This window comes from Lytechinus pictus, chromosome 3, assembly GCF_037042905.1.
Source record: "Lytechinus pictus isolate F3 Inbred chromosome 3, Lp3.0, whole genome shotgun sequence".
Taxonomy (NCBI): domain Eukaryota; kingdom Metazoa; phylum Echinodermata; class Echinoidea; order Temnopleuroida; family Toxopneustidae; genus Lytechinus; species Lytechinus pictus.
Window position 1 is genome coordinate 82,104,102 of NC_087247.1, and position 17,510 is coordinate 82,121,611.

General features: G+C 36.5%; 1 protein-coding gene across 1 annotated transcript in view; it reads right to left on the bottom strand.

Annotated features, from left to right (window-relative positions):
- Positions 1-10,637: 10,637 nt before the first annotated feature.
- The window catches only part of LOC129256619 (rab proteins geranylgeranyltransferase component A 1-like), a 37,403-nt gene continuing 30,530 nt past the window's right edge, over positions 10,638-17,510 (bottom strand). Inside the window, exons 11-13 of the mRNA XM_064097812.1 lie at positions 14,688-14,732; positions 14,106-14,162; positions 10,638-13,420 (exon numbers count right to left, since the gene is read on the bottom strand). Coding sequence (XP_063953882.1) covers positions 13,390-13,420; positions 14,106-14,162; positions 14,688-14,732 — 133 coding nt within the window. The 3' untranslated portion in view covers positions 10,638-13,389. The remainder of the gene's footprint in view (positions 13,421-14,105; positions 14,163-14,687; positions 14,733-17,510) is intronic.

Sequence of the window (17,510 nt, forward strand, 5' to 3'; positions counted from 1 at the left end):
ATTGAATGTCCTTACCTGTAACCCTATCTAGGCTGGGGTATTTTGGGAGTTAATATGGCCCAAGGGGGGGGGGGGCCTAGGCCCCCCTTGAGATCTCGGCCTTTGGCCGCCCGATCACGCCGAAAATTTGCACACAGGTTGTCTTGGACATAATCTACAATACTATCAGTAATTTATTTCATGCAAATTGGTATTAAGCAATTATGCTAATTTATGCATAATTAGTAAGCAAAATCATACTTTTCCCTCTTACTCCCTAATAAAGCTCCAATTGTTCCAATTTTTTGTATAAAATCTCTTTTTGATGTTCCTAGCAATGAATTTTACACACATTATTGAATTTTTAATGACATTTGTGTTGTTAACCATACATGGACAAAATGTAATGTGAGTAACCATAACGTGAGTAACCATATTATCTACACCCCAAGTAAAAACCATGTGTTCTTTATTTTTTTAATTATGTACAAAGTTTGTCTCCCTAACATACTTCTTTGAAATGGATATAATCAACTTTCATAAAAGCCTTGTATGAGGAGACTTTTCACTTATGTCGACTTTTCATTTTATGCATGTCCAAATCATGTAACGTGAGTAACCGACACATTCCAAAGATTTGCCAGGAGCATAATAAAATTTCCCAAGTTTTGTTTTTATACAAAGGATAGTCAGACTGTGTACTTTGTTGTGATAAAGAGATGTTTAGTTCCTATCAATAATAATGGAGTTACAGCTCCAAGTATGAGTCAAGGTGTCTCCAAATGTAACCACGTACGTGCATAGCGCCAACTTAATGTGTTCCGCCATCTTGCTTGTTGGTTGCCGATAAAATGCGCATTTTCAGATTTTTTTACGCTCAGTTATTATCCATGACTGAAACATTGACCAATCAAAAACTAAGATTCTACAAGAAATATGAATATTCATATACGAAAGTATAAACATAGATAATTCAGTTTTATGTGAAATTTGAACCCAATACTTCAAAATATGGTTAGTTTTATGTCTCTAAAATGACCCTTAAAACCAGAATTTTATTAGTAAAAAATAAAGGTTTTCCCAAGTTGCCATGGTAACGCGGTCTGAGATATAAAAGCTTAGCAAACACTTCATTTCAGTGATCGAGGATGTATTTGTTTACGGTATACGTCTACATAAATTATAACATTTTTTTCCAGACCATGGATGAACTTTCAAAAAGAGACATTTTAGGCAAGTTTTTACGATTTCCGGCAATTTTCTGACACAGGCACTTTGAAGAGGTAATTTTTACAGAATTAGAAGAAGACATCATGGATTTTCCTAATTATCAAGACGGATGTGCAACTTACTTGTAAACAAATCAAACAAAGTCTATGATACATTTTCGATAATGCAAAAAGAGACATTCAAGTCTCTGATTGAGAGCCGCAGATTGAACATTCGCACGGCGCAATGGTAGCGTTTTCGCCGAATTCGTCGGGGCGAAAACTCCAAGAGAGCCGTACCACTCACCAGTCCCGAACGCTGCGCTGTATGTTTGATGATTTATCTGGTGCCATTTCGTGCTTATAAATTTGTTTTTTCTACAATGCCACTATCTCATTAAAATTGTTTGTCATGATAACATTGGAAATATTATCGTTTAATGGCCCAAAGGATCGACTGTAATAAAGATACTTTGAAATATTGTCAGAGAGTGATTAGTTAGGTGATGTTTATGGTCAGAATTTAGTCATGGCTTCGGGTGAACTTACGCGAACGCGGTCACTTGCTCACGGGGCGAGTCGGCCTGGCCCTTTGGTGGAAGGCCGTTAGGCAACGTGCAGTGCAGCTAGAGCAGAGTTGGGGAGTTATAGGTATAAAAATACTTTGAAATAAGTAATCTGCAAATATTTTTGTCTTATCCCTTTGGATTACTTAGATAAGAAATTCAAATTCTCAAAGTTTAAATCAAATTTTAGACAGTGACAACAAAGAGTGGTGCTGTATGGGGGGGGGGGGGGGTGGGGTCTTGCATGCCCCCAATTCACGAACAAGAAAAAAAAGGAAAAGGTAAGAGAATCTTGCGAAATTGTTCAATTGGATTTTTGTAACCAAAAGTCAAAATTATGCTTATGTCGCTTGCTTGCAACTATATATTTTTATAAATTTTGCCTGATACGCCATATCGTAGTACCCTCAATTATTTTCACTTGTTACGCCACTGACATGACTGATATAACATCTACTAGTTTATGATAACATTATTTGGTTGCGGGATCAAAGCATCAGCTATATAGCTAAACATTTATACTTTATGCCTGTTCAACTTCCAATACAGGTTTAGGCCTGTATTTATGAGATGTTAAGATCTATGGGTGCCTTTATTATTTTCATTTTCAATTAAAACAATTATTAATTTAGTATTAACCTCGATGATACATTTTATTGTATTAAATCGTACAATTTCTGTTGTATTAAGCCCCTTATTAAGCCCTTTTAAAAACATGCTCAGTAGCAGACCCCCCCCCCATATATAAAGACAATAGAAGTGTATATAGAATTAATTGAACCCCCCCCCCTTATTGAGGACAAAATGAAAAAAAAAATACTCAAAATAATCGACCGCCCCCCCCCCCCCCCCTTTGACGAGGCAGCTGCCGGTGGCCTGATGTCTTCATTGACTTCTTTTTGCTTGTAAAAATAATATTAAAGAAATAGGGGCTACTCTAAGTGTCCCCTGTGAAAATTGATTTGGATCTGCAAGTGCATGAGGCTGCAGCCCCCTCCAACGTCATAGCTACCCCATATCTTTAGGTTCTAGCTCTCATATTTTTCAGCTCCCTGGTTTTTTGGAAGAAAAAAAAACGAGGCGAAAGAAAAGAGTGAAATAAATGAAATACGATTAATCAAAATTTGAGTTGTTTGAAAGAATTATACTTATCAGAGAAACTAAATTAAATTCTACAACCATGAAGAATAACAGCAATCTTGATAAATTCTGTTTTTTTTTCAAAATCAGAACCAATCAACCTTTTTCTGATTATTCTGTCACTTTCCATATTTTGGAGAAAAAAATAAAAGTGTTCATCGACGCCCTGTACTGCATGATGAAACTGTATCCCCACTCGGCCCTCGTAACCCCCCCCCCCTCTCTCCCTCTCCCCCACCCCCACCACAATGCCCCTTGCTCATTTCTCTTATCTCACCTTGACCTTAATTAATTAATCTTAACTATTTGGCGGTACAGTCAAACGTGACTGGTCGCCATCATAGTTTCATCCCCAACAAACAAGGAACAAACAATAACAATTCTGTTTTTCGACCCAACATCATTCCTTTCAATACGCGTAAGGCTATACGTGGGCATGCACAAACAACGTGGGTTAACAAAAACTGACCCGCGTTTGGACTAAAATTGTGATTAAAATAAAAATGTTATAAATATGAAAAAAATATGTGTATAATGAAGGATATCTGATAAACAGAAAAACATCAATCGCTAATTCATAACAAGTGGAATGCCTCTGGCCGTCTCACCTGCATCACGCGATTCAATATAGCAGCAGTGCTGATTTTGAAAACTACTATAACTCGCACAAGATGTTCAGTGATACTTGGTTACTCTTATTTCCACGTTTTATGAACTAGACCAATACACTTATAGAGATATGATGGCAATTCAACAAATACCCCCAACGTGGCCAAAGTTCTTTGACCTTACATGACCTTTGACCTTGATCATGTGACCTGAAACTCGCACAGGATGTTCAGTGATACTTGATTACTATTATGTCCAAGTTTTATGAACTAGACCAACACACTTTCAAATTTATGGCTGTAATTCAACAAAAAACCCAATTTGGCCAAAGTTCATTGACCCTAAATGACCTTTGACCTTGATCATGTGACCTGAAACTTGCACAGGATGTTCAGTAATACTTGATTACTATTATGTCCAAGTTTCATGAATCAGATCCATAAACTTTCAAAGTTATGATGGTAATTCAACAGATACCCCCAATTCGGCCAAAGTTCATTGACCCTAAATGACCTTTGACCTTGGTCATGTGACGTGAAACTCATGCAGGATGTTCAGTGATACTTGATTAACCTTATGTATAAGTTTCATGAACTAGGTCCATATATTTTCTAAGTTATGATGACATTTCAAAAACTTAACCTTAGGTTAAGATTTTGATGTTGATTCCCCCAACATGGTCTAAGTTCATTGACCCTAAATGACCTTTGACCTTGGTCATGTGACATGAAACTCAGGCAGGATGTTCAGTAATACTTGATTAACCTTATGGCCAAGTTTCATGAACTAGGTCCATATACTTTCTAAGTTATGCTGTCATTTCAAAAACTTAACCTCAGGTTAAGATTTGGTGTTGACGCCGCCGTCGCCGCCGCCGCCGCCGCCGCCGCCGCCGCCGCCGCCGCCGTCGCCGTCGGAAAAGCGGCGCCTATAGTCTCACTCTGCTATGCAGGTGAGACAAAAATGCTGGAAAAGATATGACATAGGTTTTTAACAACGGTAATCAAGGGGAATTAGTGTATGGGTGAATGGCGTTCGAGCTTTAGCCGAGCGTTAGCCGGAGAGGGCGCGGGCCAAATCTGCCTGAATCTGGCAATATGGCGTCGTCCATTAAGCTGACGTTAGCCAGCGGCGACTGCACGTACGTGTAACGTGAGTAACCGTGGAATAGCCCATAAGTAAAAATTTTGACTCTGTAGAAGCATTTTAAATTCCCTAAACACGTTTTCATTTTCAATTATTGGTGTTTCTGAAACTTGGCTGAGTTCACATTCCCCAGACATATACAATATACCTAATTATCGCATGTTACATGTTGATAGAAGAAGAGGCAGAGGAGGAGGTGTGGCAATGTATATCAACTCAAAACTAAAATACAAAGTAAGATCAGACATTTACATTAATGACATAGAAACTCTCTTTATTGAAGTAGAAAACAAATTTGGTAAAAATATGATAGTAGGAACATTATACAGACCCCCTAATAACAACATCGGCAATTTTATTGATAATTTTGATAAAGAACTTGAGAAGATATCACGTGAAAATAAACAAATCTATATAATGGGTGACTTCAATATTGATTTATCAGATATTTTATATAACAAACCATCTTATAATAACTCTAATAAAGTAAGGAATCATAATAGCAATAATAATGCAAACATATTTTTCAATATACTTTCCTAATATGCTTTTCATCCTTGCATCAACATACCTACTAGAATTACGTCCACGTCAGCAACATTGATCGATAATATATTTACAAATTCGTTTAACAATGATAACAATTGTGGAGTTTTTACTTATGATATTACGGATCATTTGCCAATATTTTTTATTTCTTCAGAATGTGAAGTTAGTGTAAACAAAAAAAAGAGTAGGAAAACATACAGGAAAGAAAATATAAATACTATTTCAGCTTTGATTGAAGATTTAACCAATGAGAATTGGGATGACGTTTTGGAAGAAAATGATGCAAATGTTGCTTATAAATTGTTTATTGATAAATTCACTCATTACTATGATAAAAATATACCACTTGTTCAAAGCAAGAAGCGTAAAAATGAAATCAGAAATCCATGGATTACTCGAGGAATTTTACAGTCTATCAAAAAACGTAATAAACTTTATAAATCATTCATTTCTAATAGATCTGAACATAATTTTATCAAGTATAAAAAGTATCGCAATACACTCACCGGCGTAACTCGATCTTCGAAAAAAATATATTATTCAAAAGAAATAAAAAACGCAGAAGGGAATTTGAATGCAACTTGGAATTTCATAAACAAATTAATAAACAAAAGTAAACCCCATGATAAAATTGAAAAACTTGAAGTTAAAAATGAATTATTTACTGAACCTTTTGAAATTGCTCAAGCGTTTAATCTTTTTTTCACGGGCATTGGTCCTGACCTGGCTTCAAAAATACAAAGTGATGGTAAGAATTTTACTGAGTATCCCTCCGAGCCCAACTCAAATACAATGTGTTTTATTCCAACAGATCAACATGAAATACTTAAGATAGTTGAAACCTTATCTAAAAAATCTAAAGGATATGACGGAATCAGCACAAAACTTTTAAAGCATGTAATATATAGCATTGTCTTTCCACTAGAACATATCTTTAACCTATCTCTCTCTACTGGCTGTTGTCCCAATTTATTAAAAATAGCAAAAGTAGTCCCGGTTTACAAAAAAGATGACCCGACTAAAGTTACAAATTATCGTCCTATATCACTTTTACCATGTTTGTCAAAAATATTGGAAAAAATTGTGTACAAACGATTGGATTCATTTTTGTCATTAAATTAAATTCTTACTCCCGCCCTATTCGGCTTTAGAAAAAAATTCTCAACCGATTTTGCAATAACTAAATTACTTGATAATGTTGTTAACTCTCTTTCAAAAAGAAGTCATATAATCGCTTTATTTATGGACCTGAGTAAAGCCTTCGACACCATTGGCCATCAAATTTTATTACATAAATTATATAATTACGGAATACGTGGAGTTGCCTGGTCATGGATTAAAAGTTATCTTTCAAATCGACAACAATTCGTCTCTATTAATGATATTAGATCTCCGTTGTCCTTTCTTAATTGTGGAGTGCCACAAGGTTCGATTTTGGGACCACTTCTGTTTTTAATATATATCAATGATATAGTAAATTCTTCTCAAATTCTTTCGTTTATTTTATATGCTGACGACACCAACATCTTATTATCTCACAGAAATGTAGATGAATTGATTTATATAATGAATCTGGAATTTAAAAAATTTTCTTCCTGGTTTAAATGTAACAAGTTATCGTTAAACATAAGTAAAACTCATTTTGTTCATTTTCAAACTACTCATAAGAATGACGATTTTCCCCAAGACATTATAATTGATAATGAGCCCATAGATAAGAAAGATTATGTTAAATTTCTTGGTATTACAATAGACAAACATTTATCATGGAACCAACACGTAAGCAATATATCCTCATCAATGGCTAAAGGAACTGGAATGTTATACAAATAAAAGTATTTTTTGCCAGAGCATTCCCTTTTAATGATATACAATGCATTGGTACTACCATATATTAATTATTGTAACATTATTTGGGGAAACTGTAGTAAAACTAACCTTGAACATTTACTTTTATTACAAAAGAAAAGTGTTAGGATCTGCACAAAATCAACATATCTTTCACACACTGATCCACTTTTTTATCGTCTAAAAACGTATTTGATATAGATACTATACAAATAGCTATTTTTATGTATAAATATCATTACAAACTGCTTCCTCCTGTGTTTACCGATTTCTTTTCATATAATAGCAACTTACATTCATACCCAACACGGACATGTCAGAATATTCACTTAGACAATCCTAGAACACTATTAGCACATAAAACACTAGACATCATGGGCCTGACATATGGAATACATTGCCAGATTCACTCAAACAGTTAAGATTCATTTCTCCCTTTAAAAAAGGTATTAAAACATTATTATTGAATAAATATTTACAGAGTTAATCTTAAAATTGCTCTTTCTCTTTATCTAATGAAACACATAATTTACAAAACAAGAAAATAAAAAACAACCAAGAATCAAAATAAAAAATACATTGTGAGGACCAAGCGCCCCCCTCCCCGTCATTTCGCACCTGCACCCTTACGTTAAGATATGTTGGATGAATAATAATTATTGTTTTCTGGGGTTGCCACGCAGTCAAGCTTAGCTTATAGTGGCAACCCCTGCAACCTTCTAAAAATCGATATGTATTAATAGAAAATACAATTATGTTCAATGTTTTGCTTGTCAGTTATACGTATATTATAATTGTATTTTCTTTGTTCATGTGTTTATGAAAAAGTGTTGCAGAAACCAATGAATGAAATGAAATGAAAAATTAGGGGACCGGGCCCGAAATAATCTTCACCTATATTTTCCCCGATCAGTCACTTCTTAGTTTTATTCTTATAAAACAACATAAACATGAAATAATCTCATAAGCCTCATGAAAAGCGCGAGCATTTTTTTTTTACTTTCATGTATTTTGTCCTGAAAATTTGATATTGTGGGAAATGTTATGTGTGATCCTGAACAAGATTCGTATGCAACTAGATGGTTACTGCGAACGCCAAGCGCGAGCAGAAATTTTTATTTACCGTTCTAGCATTATCGAAAAGGGACCTGTTAAGGACTGCTTACAGTTACCCACGAAGACGGTATATATGTCAATAATGCGAGCGCGAAGCGCGAGCAAATTTTTTTTAAATTCCAACCTAAAAAATGGTAATTCTAGGCACTTTTTGTATTAATAAATGGGATAGGTATGTAACTAAATGTGAGCGCGAAGCGCGAGAGGAAGAAAATTGAGATTTTAGACTTAAAAGCGGGACACTCTATTCATATTTTGTAAATCATAAATAGGATATAGTTAATTGGGTATCATTAATAATGCGATCGTGAAACGTGAGCAGACAATTATTGATATTCTGATGTGAAACTTGATAATTTAAGTACAATTTAAAAAAGAGCATGCTGGCTATCGCGCATGTTTTAGGTTTAGACCTAGAATCTGAGCATTCTGAATACATTTGTTTAATGGAACATTATGGAATACACGTAGAGAATAAGAACTTGGCAAATCAAACATTGTGACCACGCAGCATGAGCTTAAAATGCTGTAAACCATAAAACGGACATTTTACAGAGCACTTAAATTTGTAAATGAAAAAAAATTATGAAAGCACGATGTTCGAGCTAAAATATGTTTTGTATATTGACTTCAAAACTTGCACCATATCAGCCTATTGAGCAAGATATGAATCTCATCGAACAGGCAATTCTGGCGCCAAGCGCAAGCAAAAATTGTTTATAGTAACATTTTTTTTGGGAGTCTTCCCCTCACATAATTTCATTCACTCGTCTTCCTCCTCTTATTTTCCTCTTCTTTTTTTCTTCTGTCTTTCTTCTTCTTTTCCTTTATTTTTTGCTCTGCCAATTTTTTATCAGGGGGGGGCACACCAAATCTCAGGGGGGCATGTGCCCCCCAGGCCCCCCCCCCCCCCCGTAGCTACGCCACTGGTGCGAGTGCGAAGCGCGTGCGAAATATTTTTTGGACCTAAAACAAGCCCTTTATTTCAAGCTCTTTCAAGCTCTTTATTTCTTTAAATACCTTTAAAAAACATTTCTAAATAATCAATACCCCCTACATTAAAACATTCAACTAATTTGACTCTGTAGCGCGAAGTATTTGATATCTCATCAAATTTGAATCAAAAGAAGACGTCTCTTGCGTCTCTTATACCCTTATCAACTCGAATTAATTTGACTTGCTGTGATTAAAAACAAAACCTGGGGAGTGTTTCATCAACATTTTCATCCGACAAGTTGTCAGATCTGACATCTTTCTCTGATGTTGATTGGCTGAGAGGTACTGTTACTATGGTAACTGTCGGATAAAATGGGACTTGTCGGCTAAAACGTCCGACAAGTCCTTTCATGAAACGCCCCCCCGTTTTCAAAAGATGAGCGCCCTCAAAATGGGAAAAGATTGAGAAATTCAAAATCATTCCTCTTAACGCGCGAAGCGCGAAAGCTAAGACGTTTTATAAAAAGAAATTGAGAACAGAAGTGGTACATGTATAAAATGCCTACCTTAGTCACATCAGGTTTGATTGTAAAAAGCTTTAGCCACATTAATTTCTTTAACTCGCAAAACATAGTAGATGCGGGTATATGCAGGGAGGAAATATTTTTTCCCGCGAATGGCTTGAAGCTCTGAATTTTAGAAATTTCTTTGAAACTTTAACCTGCTCTAATTTTGATATTTCTATAAATAATACGAAGAAAAACGTAGCTCAAAATGTGAAAGGGATGATGCCCGGATGATCCAAGCTTGAAGAGGGACTTTTCCTTTCCCATGCAAGCGAAGCATGGAAACTTCTGTGAGTTATTTTGGAAGAAAAAAATTGTGTAATTTCGCTCATAAGATTAAGCGCTTCCTTTTGTATGATTGAGAAACTTCTGTGATATTCAAAATTTCAAATCAATGGCGCAAAACAGGACAGGAGATGGATGTGCAGCAATATAAATTTAGAATAAAATTTAATTGTACCAACGTTTGCATATAGCACGGCACGAATTCAATGCTCCCCCTTTGAGAAGATACTTTGCCAAAAAATTGCTTGCTGAAAAGCGGAAGAAATAGCATTTGGGGACTTCGGGATCGAGTGACGGTATAAAAGTTTACCCGCTCTGAACAGAAGAGCCGAAATTTTGTGTCAGTGCAATTTAAAAAATAGTTCTCATACTCTTTAGACCCATGTGTACTTTATAATTTCTGGCAAGAATGTGATTACCATGGCCGGGAAGGAGAAAAACGGAGTAGAAAAAAAGGTGTGAGAAACAAAGGGGAGAGGCAATTTTGATATTTTCACGCGCGGAGCACGGAAGCAAAATTTTGTATGAAGAGAGAGAAGAACATCTCGTTTAGGTCTTTATTCTTTTGACAAAAAGAAAGAAAAAAAAAACAATAAAGCTATACCCTTCTTCCCTTTTCTCCCTTCGCTTTTTCTTTTTCTCCCTTTTCCCCTTCTTATTTCTTTCTTTTTGGGGGCGTTTTTTATGGGGGGGGGGGGCGACCGCCCCCACCGCCCCCCTGGCTACGCGCCTAAATCCTCATATCAGTGATTTAAAAAAATGATATGATCGTGAGAGCGTGAAGCACGAGCTGATTTTTCCCTCTACAATGACAGGAAGCTCTTCAAAATTTCTGTCGGCAAATGCGTCACTCTTTTCCTCGATCCTTTCCTTTCTCTTCTTCTTTCCTTTTCCTTGGTTATAATATGGAATGGGCATGCATATATATGTATGCATGCATATATATATATATATATATATATATGTATGCATGCACATATGCAAGCGCACACTCGATCGGACAAATTGCTATACCCCGCATATAATTATATATAACGAGAAATTCGATTGGCCATTCCAATATCTGTGTTAAAAGATACGAACCGTTACGTACGTTATGACACAACCATACGTACGTTATGACACAACCACGCGTACGTTATGACAGAACCATACGTACGTTATGACAGAACCACGCGTACGTTATGACAGAACCACGCGTACGTTATGACAGAACCATACGTACGTTATGACAGAACCACGCGTACGTTATGACAGAACCATACGTACGTTATGACAGAACCACGCGTACGTTATGACAGAACCATACGTACGTTATGACAGAACCACGCGTACGTTATGACAGAACCATACGTACGTTATGACAGAACCACGCGTACGCAATGACAGAACCACGCGTACGTTATGACAGAACCACGCGTACGCAATGACAGAACCACGCGTACGTTATGACAGAACCACGCGTACGTTATGACAGAACCAAGCGTACGTTATGACAGAACCATACGTACGTTATGACAGAACCACGCGTTCGTTATGACAGAACCAAGCGTACGTTATGCCAAAACCATACGTACGTTAAGAATGTCATAGAAGTATAATAGAAAATGTCCATACGTACGTTCTGTCAAGACCATACGTACGTTGTGACAGATCCACGCGTACGTTATGAAAGAACCATGCGTACGTTCTGGCTTGCACGCGTATGGTTTTGGCATGCGTTTTGGCGGGAACGGCCCACCATACACTGAGCAAGAAGATGACATGTGTAGAGGGTGCACTGAAGAAGAAGATGACATGTGCATAGGGTGCACTGAACAAGAAGATGATATGTGCATAGGGTGCACTGAACAAGAAGATGATATGTGTAGAGGGTGCACTGAACAAGAAGATGACATGTGTAGAGGGTGCACTGAACAAGAAGATGATATGTGTAGAAGGTGCACTGAACAAGACGATGATATGTGTAGAAGGTGCACTGAGCAAGAAGATGACATGTGTAGAGGGTGCACTGAGCAAGAAGATGATATGTGTAGAGGGTGCACTGAACAAGAAGATGACATGTGTAGAAGGTACACTGAACAAGAAGATGACATGTGTAGAAGGTACACTGAACAAGAAGATGACATATGTAGAAGGAGCACTGAGCAAGATGAAATGTGTAGAAGGTGCACTGAGCAAGAAGATGACATACATGTATGTAGAGGGTGTACTGAGCAAGAAGATGACATGTGTAGAGACGTCAAATTCAAACCTTACATCTAATGAAATCAAACTACGGAACTGTGCTTGGCATCTCTTATTTTCTTGCCCCAGATCAATTGGTGCCATCTTTGGTGAATGGTACCAAATATTTGAGGCACACTTTGGTCGCAATGCATCAAGCACAGGCAGTCTGTGTAGCTGATACATAGTGAGACTATCCTGACTTGAATTTGCGATTACAAAAGCGCCCTCTGCACTAACAAATAGTACATGATATGAAAACCTCCTTTGCAAGAGATATCATACAGCACAATAATTTTGGATGGGAAAGTGATAAGGTGTGACACGTTAATCCTGGTTCTGGGGTGGTATTCTGAGATCCATTTTATCTAAGTTAAAATAAAGTATTTTATCTCCATTGAAATCAGTGAGATAAAATACCCTTAAAATCTCTCCGAATTGGTATTCTGAGAACAATTTTATTCTTCATTTTATCTCTGTAAGACACACCTATTTTTTAATCAATATCCAATTAGAAACGTGCTTTTATAGCTCTCTCATATCACTCAACCAATGGAAATCCTTTCCGCTAGGAGGTGTGGCAAAGAAGTGAGATTGCATCAATTTATTGACTTCAAATACACTTGCAATATACGCTTGCGCGTCTTTCAGAGATTTCTTTTTAACAAAAATGACAATACTCTCATCTTTTTTTCGAAGTCTATTTCACATCTTTTCAAGCATCATTTCAAAGACATATTAGTCAAGAAAAGTCTTATGAAATACTTCCTAATTGTACAGGAATAACTTTAAGGTGTTGTTCTCAATGAATATATAATTTTTCTTCATCTTCATGTCAACATTTGGAGTTAATTCATGTAGAAATATTAACGAAATCAACGTCGCGGAGATAAAATAGCCCCTACTCTCTTTTAAGTTTCTTTTATTTTTTCTTCAAAGTAACTTGGGCGCAAGCACATCATCCGCGTTGCAATGTCCAGATACGCGATGGGTATGTCTACGCACATTACGTCAAACCTCCGTTTGGAGAAAGACCGCAGTTCAGATTGCAAACTGCGGTTCTTTACCCCAATTTTCATTTGAAAATCTCAGTAACATTTCCAAGCCCCGATAAACCCTTCTTGGCCAGGTAATCCCCGTTGTCTCAATTTCACCTCCACAGGCCAGTAAATGAGCGTTGAGCCAAGGACGAAATGATAAACAACAGCTGTGCTATTACGTAAGACTTCTCTGCCTGTAGTAGGACCTTCCGAATGAAATTATTGTATTCGATATTTAATCACGTTTTAAAAGGCATATTGTATTCAGAAATCCAATGTTAGTCCATTTTCAATTTAGAACGAAGAAAATCGACCTCGAAATAAGGAAAGTAAGTAAAAAAAATGGCGGCATGCTTTGCGCTCAGGCTGTTGTGTTATCTTCGGACCGAGGTCAAGAAACAGGTGTTTTGATACTTGAACTTGGGGCAGTGGGTTTGTTGTACTTGGAGAAGAGAATTGATTGAGGGAAATTGGGGTATAGTGTTCTCAAATGGAGGTTTTCGTCATGCAGCCACTGCTCTGTTGCGTATTATCATAGATACGCAAGATAAAATTTATACGCAAGATAGAATTTTATCTGAAAGATAAAATGTCATCTCAGAATACCAATTTCATTTTAAGAGATAAAATAAAATATTTTAAAGATAAAATGACCTCAGAATACTGCCCCTGGTTTTTAAAATATAGTTCGGGAATCAATTCTATTACATCTTTATGATATATGCAAAGCATCTTAATTTCAAAGAACATAAAATTCCTTGCAGTTTTCATAGTTTCTGTGTGTTGTTCAAATTTCTAACATCCATAAGCTGTCAGAACAACAGATTCCATTAACACTGGTAGATTCAATAACAAAACTATTCTGACTCTGCCTACTTTGAACCAACTTACCTGGCATTATATGGGTTTGATTTTCCAATGGTAAAGCTGTATTCCAGAATAAGATTTCTGAAACAAAGATAAAAGTAAGACAATACTATTCACAAAATATGATTTCGGAAATATCAGATGGACTGAAAGAGATTGTAGCATGCGTTTACAGAGAATTTTTTATCACAAAACTGTCTCAGGTTTGCACCTACACTACATTTTACACCACTGACACTTGACAAGACTCACCATTTCTCTTGTATTTAACTTATATGAATTACAAGAAATTTAAATTCCTTTTCCTTGTTAAACTGCACAATACCTCAGTGCACCTATAATCATTCATTCCAAAGTTTCCTGGTGGTCAAAATGGGACTATGATATACATATGACTAAACACAACAGAAATAGTGAGTGTGAGTAATCACTGGCTCTCTCAATTGCATGTCATGTGTGTTGTACATATAACTATTATGTGAAAATAAGCAAACCTTTGAAATGTCCATCTTTCTTTAAAATTTACAGTATTATGCTTGGTTGATTTTTCTCTATTTATTCAAATCCAATTATTGCTGGGATGATCTTGATAATGCCATTACATACCTACACTTCAGAATTTTCCCCTCTGAATCAATGATGCCTCTGATACTGAAATAAAGAAAAGATAATCAAAGCGAATAACATTTTAAATAAAAACATACTTGATGAATCAATAGAATACACAAATATCTGCCTTTGACTCTGCAATGAAAAAGAGCGCAGAGTTGGTCAGATAAAAAGCAATCAGGCAATTTGACACCATGGTCACCAGCAGCTGGATATCATTACAGTTAACCCCAAATATACCTTGTAAATCTTATGACATGTTACACATGCTCATACACAATATTCATGTATTTTGTTCCTAAATGAGCTTACTTTACCCCCAATGACCTTGTCTTGACCCTCATGTCTCCTGGATAAGGACTGCTGAAGATGAACTTATCAAAGTCGGTAATAAAAAAAAATACACACATTAAAAAAAAAGAAAAAACACAAAAAATGAATTTTCTTTACATTTTTCATGTACATGTAATTTGCCATTTAATGAAAGTTTGTTGAACTTTTCGACTTTTCCGGTCACAACTTTTTAATGGGAGGTCAAAGGTATTTGTTCAGTACAATAAGACAAACAATTTGATGTCTCACTAGACATAAATGGGACATTTTCACAAATTGACCCCTCACATGGTCAAGATAACCATTTGAAATTTGATACTAAGTTGAAATTGTCCCTTGTGATGTCATCGAACTTTAACCCTTTGCGTGCGAGCCTGCGAAACCGGATACCTCTCCCTGCGGCGGAGCCATTTTTGTACATTGCTGGTATTTCGATCTGTGGCGGTGTTTTCCTAATTTATTGCTACTTGCGCCAAACTGAAGTATTTTCAGGATTTTTAGTAAGTGTAAAGATGAAAGATCAGACATTTTTCTTTCTAGAACTAAAGGTCTCGCTTCTCAAATCAACAGAATAGTTAATAAATTTACGAGGAAAAAGTCGTGTTATTTTGTCAAATCTTCGCTTTTTCCCAAGTCAATAGGCACTGTGTACAAAAATGCGTAAGGGCAATCAGCACGCGCGGACAAGTCGGGTTCGATCGATACCGCTTTGTTGTCTGCTCTGGTGCTTTTTTCATTGCCTATTGTCACGCTACTCATGAATGGTCTCTTTACCCCCTTGTATACAGATCATTTGCAAAGTGTATAATTACGACGATAATCCGTTTTTGGGTGAAATCACAGCATACCAAATACCTTTATTTTCCAGAATGAATAAAAAAAAGGGTGAATATTCCCTTGCAAGTACGATGATGATGCTGCGCAACCAGTGGCGTACCTAGGATTTTCCACAGGGGGGGGGGGGCAAAACCGTCCGCCAAAAAATTTAACAAGTAAAAAAAAAAAAAGTTATCAATCACAAATAAAGGATTTCGTACCAGAACAAAAATTGACAAGCAAAAAAAAGGTCTTCAAGCTCGTCAGGGGGGGGGGGGGAGGGGGGGGGGGCAATAGAGGTCTTCAAGCTCGTCGGGGGGGGGGGGGGGGGCAAAAAAAGGTCTTTCAAGCTCAACGAAAGTCCGAAACTATGCTTCTGGGCTTCAAGACGGTGGCCTCAATGTTTCACTAAAAATCGCCTTTGGTTTCTTCTTTTCATGAATTATAGTTTGTAATAAAAAAAAAATTGTTCCTGAAGATTGCATACCAGTCTTCGATTTGTTTTCCTGTTGCAATTTCAAGGAGCGAAGGGGGTAAATGTGACTCAAATAGTCTGAAATCATACCTCCCAACGCTCTCCTTGTCTCGTTCTACGTTTCATGTTTCTATCTCCCTTTTCCCTCCAAAATAACCATGCTACCGATTACTGTTCGTCACAATGAGAGAAAGTAAATTATTTTTATCTATTGAAATTGTAGCATCTAAATTTAATATAGATGCTTTGAATTTAAAAGTGTTTTATTTTGTTCTTTCATTTTATTCATTTTTTTAACCGTTCTGGATTTTTTCACAACCGAAAATAAAAGTAATAAATAAACCATGATAGATTTGTATCCCGTCTTGTCTCTATCTTTTTAATCGTTCAATTAAATACAGATGCGTTGGAGTCGGTAGGAGGCGTCAGTCCACCCCCCCCCCCCTCCCCCATATAGCAAATGTATACAAAAACGCGAAGTCCATAAATTTGTGATTTTTAGGGGCTGGATCACTCCCTCCCACATTCAGCTCAACCCCTCCATTATCAAAACGCTCAGCGGCCCCTGTTATTTATACATCTTTTTCAAATATTTGGGTGTTGATGCTCACCAGGGTAAGCGCCCAAAAAGTATGTTTGCCGTAAAAAAATAAAAGGTCAACCTGTCTTTTTTTCTTTATATGGATCCTTTTCTGCTACGCTATTCGCCAGAAAAACAAAAGACAAAAAAAGAAAAGAAACAGGCGAAAAAATTAAAATTTTTAAGGGGAGGGGGTAGGTGCAAGATTGAGAGGGGTTTGTCGGGACATGTCAAACAAACATGGTTTTTTTAGGTGGATGCCTCAACGTAAATTCTCATTCTATTTCCTCAATTTCCGGCGAGAAAACTTTTAGTTCATTGTTAGTTTTAGCATTTGAACTGATTATGCTTTTGTCGAATTTTCAGTGCAAAAATTTTCACATGGGAGAGAAAGAGAATGAGATAAAGAGCTTCCAAAACCTAACATGACAAATTCATTCTATAAAATGGCGCGAATTACAAATTGAGGTGGGGGACGTTATCTATATTGATAAAGTGGGTAGATATCTTTCGCAAAAGACAATACGATGATGATCATCATCGTATAAAAATGCACAACTAAACTATTTTTTGTGAACTTGGGGCTTAGGGTTATGGCAAGACAGAGGCCTCAATT